The 10,891-nt window shown below is 35.8% G+C and overlaps 1 protein-coding gene across 1 annotated transcript; it reads right to left on the reverse strand.

Moving 5' to 3' along the window:
- Window positions 1-1,100: 1,100 nt before the first annotated feature.
- On the reverse strand, window positions 1,101-5,285 carry LOC125774382 (uncharacterized). Its single transcript, XM_049444612.1, has one exon. It carries the CDS (start codon window positions 5,283-5,285, stop codon window positions 1,110-1,112), a length of 4,176 nt encoding a protein of 1,391 aa, XP_049300569.1. The 3' UTR covers window positions 1,101-1,109.
- Between the last annotated feature and the right edge of the window lie 5,606 nt (window positions 5,286-10,891).

Below are 10,891 nucleotides of genomic sequence, written 5' to 3' on the forward strand. Positions count from 1 at the left end.
TTGTTTATGACATTTGATCGAAACCGAATGATCCCTCGTGGCTACTTATCTTCAAAAAGATCTGGATTCGGAAGAATAGCTAATCTAGCTGCTGCACGTACTATTTCCTTTCCTGCACCTGTTCTCAAAGTGACAACTCGAACCGTATTATCTCTCCCTGGGTGTAATTTCGTTATTCTGCCCATTGGCCATAAGGTAGGTGGTGTGTTGTCTTCCTTGATAATAACTAGTTGTCCCTCTTTCAGATCTACCGGTTTTGATGAAATATGCTTTGCACGGGCCTGTAGCTGTTGCAAATATTCTGGGTACCACCGTGCCCATATACACTGAAGGTGTTTTTGAACGAGTTCGTATTCTTTCAACCGATTTGACGGAGTGTTTGTACAATCAACCTTTGGTGGTGCTAACATGTTTGACCCTACTAAGAAATGACCCGGTGTCAACGGTTCCATATCAGTGGGTTCGCTCGATAACGGAACTAATGGTCGAGAATTAAGACATTGCTCAACCTGGGCCAACAATGTCAACCAGCCTTCTTGGGTGAGGCTCGCCGTTCCAATCGTCCGTATAATGTGATGTTTTGCGGACCGTACCGCAGCCTCCCATAGTCCACCGAAATGAGGCGCCCGTGGCGGAATGAACTTCCACCGGATTTCGTTGATCGCACACCAATTGAAAATTTCCGCCCGTTCCGTGTTCCTGCACTTCAGCATCTGGTACAGACGATGCAGCTCGTGTGCAGCCCCCTTAAATGTAGTCGCGTTGTCGGAGTGAATTTCCGTAACCAGACCTCTGCGAGCGATGAATCGTCGTAGTGCGGCTAAAAATGCAAAAGTGGTTAGATCGTTGACCAATTCTATGTGCACCGCTCTCGTCGAAAAGCATACGAAGATCGCGATGTATGCTTTGGTTGCGCTTCGATTGCGGATGGCTGACTTGATCATTACGGGTCCGCAATAATCAACCCCGCACACTGCAAACGGCCTTGTCGGTGACACTCTAGATGTAGGCAAATCGGCGGCAGCTTGTCTCACCAACGAAGGTTTGCTCTTGAAACACCTGTGGCATCGATGGAAAATAGACTTCACTAAAGTGCGGCCTCCAATTATCTAAAATCGCTGACGAAGTGAAGCTAGCAGAAGTTGCGGTCCAGCATGCAACAGTTTGCGATGATACCAACAAACCAGTAATGATGCGAGCGGGTGTTTCGAAGATAGCACAATCGGATGTTTCGTGGCGTCTGTAATCTGCGCGTTCCGAAGCCGGCCACCAACACGCAAGATTCCATCATGATCAATGAATGGTGACAACCATTTTAGCCGTGAGTGTCGTGGTATCTCGTTACCACTCCATATCGCATGAAGATCCTCCGGAAACGAATCTTGTTGCGCAAGTTTACACAAGCACATCTCAGCGCGATGTAGTTCATCCTTGGAGAGTGCTGAGATCAATGCGATAAGTTCTGCAACTGTTGTATTTTTTCTGCTAACTGCTGTTACCGAAGATACGCTATCCTTTAAGCATCGAAGATAGCGCAAGACGTAGGCCGTCGTTCGAAGAAGTTTCAGGTAGCCAGAAAACCGTGCGAAATATTTGCTGCCAAAATCGTTCGTTGTAGATGTTGCAGCAACCAATTGTGTAGCTCTCTCCTCGTCATTGCAAACGATTTCTTCTGTGGTAGGGTTATGTGGCCAATCTGCCTCCTTGCTACTTAACCAATGTGGCCCATGCCACCAGCGATGAGAAGATAGTAGCTTGTCTGGAAGCAGCCCACGGGATATATCATCTGCTGGATTGTCCACCCCAGGAACATGTCTCCAGCATTTGATCCGAGTTTCCTGTTGGATCTGTGCCACTCTGTTGGCGACAAATGGCTTCCAGCGACGTGGAGGTGACTTTAGCCAATATAACACCGTCATCGAATGAGTCCAACAGAAGATGATGATGGGAGTGTTGAGTGACGTACTGATTCTCTTAACCAATTGTATGGCTAATCGTGCAGCGCAGAGCTCGAGTCTGGCGATCGAGTGAGTGTTAGTTAGTGATACAACCTTTGACTTTGCGGTCAACAGGTTCACAGAAATCCCGTGATGATTTTCTGCTCGGAAATAGCAACATGCTCCGTATGCTGCTTGAGAGGCATCCGCGAAGACATGTAATTGGGTGGTAGTTGCATTTTGAAGTGATACGAACCGTGGAATGTGCAACTCACGAAGAGAATGTAGCGATGAGTGAAACCTGTTCCACTCTTGTTGTAGATGCAATGGTAGCTCACTGTCCCAATCCAGTGCAACACCATTTTCCTTAAGCGACCATAACTGCTGCATAAATAGTTTGGCAATAACTATCGTTGGGCCGAGTACTCCGAGGATATCGAATATTCTAGCGATATACGATAAAACCAAGCGCTTTGTCAACACTGATGCGGAAGGAGGTAGTTCGATGCGAAACCGAATTACGTCTGCTGCTGGCTCCCAGATCAATCCCAAAGTGGACACAAATTGCGATTTGTTCCATTCATGGCATGTTTGCAATGCCAAATCCTCCTGAGGGATTCCGTGAAGCGCCTTAGGATTGTTCGATGCCCACTTTTTCAGCGCGAACCCAGCTGACTGCAACATGGATGAGATTTGTTTCTGCATCTCGATCGCGTCTGATATCTCATCTGTCCCCGTCAACAGATCATCAACGTAGAAATCTCGAAGCACCGGAACGACTGCTCGAGGATACTGTTCCTGATGATCGTATGCAATTTGCTTCAATGTCCGTGTGGCTAAGAATGGCGCAGATGCGGTACCATACGTTACGGTTTGTAACTCGAAGGTTGCTATTGGTTCTGACGGATCCTTTCTGTACCGAATTCGAAGAAAGTTTTTATCTGGAGGGTGATGTCGGATTTGACGGTACATCTTTTCAACGTCAGCTGTGAGTGCAATAGCATGTGACCGAAATCGAAGCATAATAGTGTACAGATCTTGCTGAACGACAGGTCCAACCAGCAGGGAATCGTTTAAGGAATAACCTGACGTCGTCTTACACGAAGCATCGAATACTACACGAACCTTTGTCGATGTGCTGGATTCTTTTACAACAGCATGGTGCGGTAGGTAGTAATGTGGACATGATTCATCAATCGGCTCCTCGAGCCTTCTCATGTGTCCCAAATTTTCATACTCTCGCATGAATGACGAATATGCTTCCCTCATTTCAGGATTAGCCTTCAGTCGCCGTTCCACCGCTAGCAAACGACGATCTGCTATCTGTCTTGAGGCTCCTAAAATGATATTGGGATTAGACTTGTGTGGCAAGCTAACGACATACCTTCCTGAACCATCCCGAGTTGTATTAGCGATGAAATGATTTTCACAGATGTCTTCTTCCACAGATAGAGCGGGTTCATCGGAGATGGTTTCGCTCTCCCAGAAACGTGTCATGATTGCCTCCAAAGGACATTCGCTCGTTGCAACATGACATACACGTGGAGCTGGTGATGACTGCACTGTATTTCCGGAAACAGCCCATCCAAATCGGGTCTCCACTAGCCACGGCTTGCCTGCGCCTAATGATCGCTTACGTCCAGTATGAACCTCCCAGAATGGATCACTGCCGATGATGAGATCCACCTTACCAGGAACGTGATAAGTGGGATCAGCGAGGGTCACGTTCGGCATATCCCATGAAGAAACGTCTACCGGTTTGGTAGGTAGGCTGTGGTAGGTAGGTGTGTCAAGGATGAAAAACTCCATCGGTGTGGTGAAGTGTAGGTCCTTAGATCGAACACTAGCGGTGATTGAACCTTTCACCTGCTGCCTTGCTGACCCGATGCCAGTAACGCACACATTCACCTTCGTACGAGGGGTGAGGAGTTTCTGAGCCAATGATTCCGATATAAAGTTTAACATCGATCCCGAATCAAGAAGCGCTCTAGCCTCGTGCTTAACTCCATAATCGTCTACGATGTAAACCATTGCCGTCTCGAGAAACACCATTTCATCGTCGGATTGAGCCGCCAGAGTAACTTTCGGTTGAACAGTTACGGATGAATGAGAAGCGTGATGAAGTAGGCTATGATGACGTTCACGGCATGATCGGCACGAGTAGTCTGATCTACAAGATTTCACTTGGTGTGAGCTGCTGAGGCAATTCCAACATAGACCTTTTGTTTTGACAATGTCACGTCGTTGTTGTATCTCCTTGTTGATGAATTCCGGACAATTGCGTAGTAGATGAGGTTCCGGACACTGCAACGGACATCTCTGTAGTTGTGGTGAAGTAGAGATGGATGCGTTCTTCTGCATTGCAGCTGCGCTCGTGATCGACTTCCGTGATGCAGGAAGACGATGTGCGCCGGCCACCTTGGTCGGTGCAATCTTTGCGCATGCAAAGCTCTTACTCGATTTCAATATTTGAACACGATCCTGCAGGAATTCAATCAGCTCACTGTACTTATCCCTTTTAAACTGCACGGAGTGTTTTTCCCACGCTAAGATGGTTTCGTTGTCCATCTTCATTAGAAGCATGTTGGACAGAGGTGTGTCCCACGAATCGACTGGTTCTTGTAGTTTCACCAATCCATTCACATGCCGCGTGAATTCATCCACCAACGATGTCAAACCGTCGACACTTTCTGCTTCTATTCCCGGAAGGAAATGAAGCTTCCGCCAATAATCGCGAATCAGCATCCGTGTATTGTCGTAACGCTTAAGAAGTGACGCCCACGTCACAGCGTAGTTCTCGGTAGTCAAAGCCACATGTTCAAAGGGCACCGCTGCGTCGCCCTTCAACGAAGAAAGCAAATATTGTAGTTTTGCAATGTGTGGTAAGTCGGGTGAAGCGTCGATCATAGCGACAAAACGATCGCGGAATGACAACCACTTTGTTGAATCCCCATCGAACGTCGGCAGTTCGATTTTTGGCAACCGAAGATTGGGTGCGTTTGGCCGTCCAAACGCAAGCGTTGAATTTGCCAAAAGAGTGGATTCGTTTAGCGGGTTGGCGTCCTTCCGTTGGTTCTCTCTGAGAAATGATTTCAGCCGCCGGCACCGTTCTTCCATATCGATCCTGTCGTTGATACAGGATTGTATCGCCTCACTGCTGTCGTCGCATTCCTCCAGTTTCGCCACTGCGGTGAAAAACTCCTGCTTGTACTGCTCCAGCCCCTCCAAAGCCTCCGGAATTTGGCTTGCATCGTCGCTGCTGAACGCCTGTGTAAACCGCTCCAGCGATTTAATGTTCTCCAACGCGATTAGTTTTTGATGCTGGGCAGTTTTGATCTTTTTGTCCATTTTAGGCACTTTCACTGACTGATGATTCATGAAAAATAACTACGACCGAAAAGGACCGAAAAACACGATGACACAAATTTGAACGATGGCGCAATTTCGACCGTTGCCCTTTCTGTAGGGCGAATGAACTTTCACGCGCGAATTCGGAATGGCGCGTAAGATGATTTGCACCTTGCTCGTGATGCGGAGCGTACCGAATATACTTATGCTCTTGATGCAGAGCGAAGAAAGAAACAATTCACACACTAATCCGTATCTATCCGGTTCGAAGGACCAAAAATGTGAGAAACCTCACGAAACCAGTCGTGCGAGATTGTTCCTTTCGCAAAATCTTTCCGAATTCCTTTTAATACGTGTAACGCGCGCGATGATCGGTTAGCTACTGTGTATTCATTTGTCCTTAAATTCATTTTACATCGAGTTCATTTCGTAATCCTATTAGTTCATTTAAGATTGCCCTAGCTCGGTTGTCATAGTTATTCATCTAGTGCAGTTTTTACCTAAGGTCTATATTGCATGTAAATATCCGTGAAATATTTCAACTTAATTTTAATTAATTCAGATAAATCTCAACAAATGCTTTAAATACAAAAAGACCAAAAAAAAAAATTCTAAAAATTTTGAAAATTTTCCCTTACTCCCCCCTTAGCTTTTTTGAGTAATTTTGCAAAAAAAAAATAAATTGATTTTTTTTAATGCCAATTGATTGAAATACGTTTCTTTTCACTCAAATAATGCTTTAAATACAAAAAAGACCAAAAAAAAATTCCAAAAATTTTGAAAATTTTCCCTTACTCCCGCCTTAGCTTTTTTTGAGTAATTTTGCAAAAAAAAAAAAAAATTGATTTTTTTTAATGCCAATTGATTGAAATACGTTTCTTTTCACTCAAATAATGCTTTAAATACAAAAAAGACCAAAAAAAAAAATTCTAAAAATTTTGAAAATTTTCCCCTACTCCCCCCTTAGCTTTTTTTGAGTAATTTTGCAAAAAAAAAATAAATTGATTTTTTTTAATGCCAATTGATTGAAATACGTTTCTTTTCACTCAAATAATGCTTTAAATACAAAAAAGACCAAAAAAAAAATTCTAAAAATTTTGAAAATTTTCCCCTACTCCCCCCTTAGCTTTTTTTGAGTAATTTTGCAAAAAAAAAAATAAATTGATTTTTTTTAATGCCAATTGATTGAAATACGTTTCTTTTCACTCAAATAATGCTTTAAATACAAAAAAGACCAAAAAAAAAATTCTAAAAATTTTGAAAATTTTCCCTTACTCCCCCCTTAGCTTTTTTTGAGTAATTTTGCAAAAAAAAAATAAATTGATTTTTTTTAATGCCAATTGATTGAAATACGTTTCTTTTCACTCAAATAATGCTTTACATACAAAAAAGACCAAAAAAAAAATTCTAAAAATTTTGAAAATTTTCCCTTACTCCCCCCTTAGCTTTTTTTGAGTAATTTTGCAAAAAAAAATAAATTGATTTTTTTTAATGCCAATTGATTGAAATACGTTTCTTTTCACTCAAATAATGCTTTAAATACAAAAAAGACCAAAAAAAAAATTCTAAAAATTTTGAAAATTTTCCCTTACTCCCCCCTTAGCTTTTTTTTGAGTAATTTTGCAAAAAAAAAAAAATAAATTGATTTTTTTTAATGCCAATTGATTGAAATACGTTTCTTTTCACTCAAATAATGCTTTAAATACAAAAAAGACCAAAAAAAAAAATTCTAAAAATTTTGAAAATTTTCCCTTACTCCCCCCTTAGCTTTTTTTGAGTAATTTTGCAAAAAAAAAAAATAAATTGATTTTTTTTAATGCCAATTGATTGAAATACGTTTCTTTTCACTCAAATAATGCTTTAAATACAAAAAAGACCAAAAAAAAAATTCTAAAAATTTTGAAAATTTTCCCTTACTCCCCCCTTAGCTTTTTTTGAGTAATTTTGCAAAAAAAAAAATAAATTGATTTTTTTTAATGCCCATTGATTGAAATACGTTTCTTTTCACTCAAATAATGCTTTAAATACAAAAAAGACCAAAAAAAAAATTATAAAAATTTTGAAAATTTTCCCCTACTCCCCCCTTAGCTTTTTTTGAGTAATTTTGCAAAAAAAAATAAATTGATTTTTTTTAATGCCAATTGATTGAAATACGTTTCTTTTCACTCAAATAATGCTTTAAATACAAAAAAGACCAAAAAAAAAATTCTAAAAATTTTGAAAATTTTCCCTTACTCCCCCCTTAGCATTTTTTGAGTAATTTTGCAAAAAAAAAACTAAATTGATTTTTTTTAATGCCAATTGATTGAAATGCGTTTCTTTTCACTCAAATAATGCTTTAAATACAAAAAAGACCAAAAAAAAAAAATTCTAAAAATTTTGAAAATTTTCCCTTACTCCCCCCTTAGCTTTTTTTGAGTAATTTTGCAAAAAAAAAATAAATTGATTTTTTTTAATGCCAATTGATTGAAATACGTTTCTTTTCACTCAAATAATGCTTTAAATACAAAAAAGACCAAAAAAAAAATTCTAAAAATTTTGAAAATTTTCCCTTACTCCCCCCTTAGCTTTTTTTGAGTAATTTTGCAAAAAAAAAACTAAATTGATTTTTTTTAATGCCAATTGATTGAAATACGTTTCTTTTCACTCAAATAATGCTTTAAATACAAAAAAGACCAAAAAAAAAATTCTAAAATTTTTGAAAATTTTCCCTTACTCCCCCCTTAGCTTTTTTTGAGTAATTTTGCAAAAAAAAATAAATTGATTTTTTTTAATGCCAATTGATTGAAATACGTTTCTTTTCACTCAAATAATGCTTTAAATACAAAAAAGACCAAAAAAAAAAAATTCTAAAAATTTTGAAAATTTTCCCTTACTCCCCCCTTAGCCTTTTTTGAGTAATTTTGCAAAAAAAAATAAACTGATTTTTTTTAATGCCAATTGATTGAAATACGTTTCTTTTCACTCAAATAATGCTTTAAATACAAAAAAGACCAAAAAAAAAATTCTAAAAATTTTGAAAATTTTCCCTTACTCCCCCCTTAGCTTTTTTTGAGTAATTTTGCAAAAAAAAATAAATTGATTTTTTTTAATGCCAATTGATTGAAATACGTTTCTTTTCACTCAAATAATGCTTTAAATACAAAAAAGACCAAAAAAAAATTCTAAAAATTTTGAAAATTTTCCCCTACTCCCCCCTTAGCTTTTTTTGAGTAATTTTGCAAAAAAAAATAAATTGATTTTTTTTAATGCCAATTGATTGAAATACGTTTCTTTTCACTCAAATAATGCTTTAAATACAAAAAAGACCAAAAAAAAAAAATTCTAAAAATTTTGAAAATTTTCCCTTACTCCCCCCTTAGCTTTTTTTGAGTAATTTTGCAAAAAAAAATAAATTGATTTTTTTTAATGCCAATTGATTGAAATACGTTTCTTTTCACTCAAATAATGCTTTAAATACAAAAAAGACCAAAAAAAAAAATTCTAAAAATTTTGAAAATTTTCCCTTAATCCCCCCTTAGCTTTTTTTGAGTAATTTTGCAAAAAAAAATAAATTGATTTTTTTTAATGCCAATTGATTGAAATACGTTTCTTTTCACTCAAATAATGCTTTAAATACAAAAAAGACCAAAAAAAAATTCTAAAAATTTTGAAAATTTTCCCTTACTCCCCCCTTAGCTTTTTTTGAGTAATTTTGCAAAAAAAAAATAAATTGATTTTTTTTAATGCCAATTGATTGAAATACGTTTCTTTTCACTCAAATAATGCTTTAAATACAAAAAAAGACCAAAAAAAAAAATTCTAAAAATTTTGAAAATTTTCCCTTACTCCCCCCTTAGCTTTTTTTTGAGTTATTTTGCAAAAAAAAAAAATGATTTTTTTTAATGCCAATTGATTGAAATACGTTTCTTTTCACTCAAATAATGCTTTAAATACAAACAAGACAAAAAAAAAAAATTCTAAAAATTTTGAAAATTTTCCCTTACTCCCCCCTTAGCTTTTTATGAGTAATTTTGCAAAAAAAAATAAATTGATTTTTTTTAATGCCAATTGATTGAAATACGTTTCTTTTCACACAAATAATGCATTAAATACAAAAAAGACCAAAAAAAAAAATTCTAAAAATTTTGATAATTTTCCCCTACTCCCTCCTTAGCTTTTTTTGAGTAATTTAGCAAAAAAAAAATAAATTGATTTTTTTAATGCCAATTGATTGAAATACGTTTCTTTTCACTCAAATAATGCTTTAAATACAAAAAAGACCAAAAAAAAAATTCTAAAAATTTTGAAAATTTTCCCCTACTCCCCCCTTAGCTTTTTTTTGAGTAATTTTGCAAAAAAAAAAATAAATTGATTTTTTTAATGCCAATTGATTGAAATACGTTTCTTTTCACTCAAATAATGCTTTAAATACAAAAAAGACCAAAAAAAAAAATTCTAAAAATTTTGAAAATTTTCCCCTACTCCCCCCTTAGCTTTTTTTTGAGTAATTTTGCAAAAAAAAAAAAAAATTGATTTTTTTTAATGCCAATTGATTGAAATACGTTTCTTTTCACTCAAATAATGCTTTAAATACAAAAAAGACAAAAAAAAATTCTAAAAATTTTGAAAATTTTCCCTTACTCCCTCCTTAGCTTTTTTTGAGTAATTTTGCAAAAAAAAATAAATTGATTTTTTTTAATGCCAATTGATTGAAATACGTTTCTTTTCACTCAAATAATGCTTTAAATACAAAAAAGACCAAAAAAAAAATTCTAAAAATTTTGAAAATTTTCCCCTACTCCCCCCTTAGCTTTTTTTGAGTAATTTTGCAAAAAAAAATAAATTGATTTTTTTTAATGCCAATTGATTGAAATACGTTTCTTTTCACTCAAATAATGCTTTAAATACAAAAAAGACCAAAAAAAAAATTCTAAAATTTTTGAAAATTTTCTCTTACTCCCCCCTTAGCTTTTTTTGAGTAATTTTGCAAAAAAAAATAAATAGATTTTTTTTAATGCCAATTGATTGAAATACGTTTCTTTTCACTCAAATAATGCTTTAAATACAAAAAAGACCAAAAAAAAAATTCTAAAAATTTTGAAAATTTTCCCTTACTCCCCCCTTAGCTTTTTTTGAGTAATTTTGCAAAAAAAAAAATAAATTGATTTTTTTTAATGCCAATTGATTGAAATACGTTTCTTTTCACTCAAATAATGCTTTAAATACAAAAAAGACCAAAAAAAAATTCTAAAAATTTTGAAAATTTTCCCTTACTCCCCCCTTAGCTTTTTTTGAGTAATTTTGCAAAAAAAAAATAAATTGATTTTTTTTAATGCCAATTGATTGAAATACGTTTCTTTTCACTCAAATAATGCTTTAAATACAAAAAAGACCAAAAAAAAAATTCTAAAAATTTTGAAAATTTTCCCTTACTCCCCCCTTAGCTTTTTTTTGAGTAATTTTGCAAAAAAAAAAAATTGATTTTTTTTTAATGCCAATTGATTGAAATACGTTTCTTTTCACTCAAATAATGCTTTAAATACAAAAAAGACCAAAAAAAAAATTCTAAAAATTTTGAAAATTTTCCCTTACTCCCCCCTTAGCTTTTTTTGAGTAATTTTGCA

This window comes from Anopheles funestus, unplaced genomic scaffold (assembly GCF_943734845.2).
Source record: "Anopheles funestus unplaced genomic scaffold, idAnoFuneDA-416_04 scaffold_204_ctg1, whole genome shotgun sequence".
Taxonomy (NCBI): domain Eukaryota; kingdom Metazoa; phylum Arthropoda; class Insecta; order Diptera; family Culicidae; genus Anopheles; species Anopheles funestus.

Coding starts and splice junctions, on each gene's coding strand:
- LOC125774382 (XM_049444612.1), bottom strand. CDS start 5,285: ATGGACAAAAAGATCAAAACTGCCCAGCATCAAAAACTAATCGCGTTG.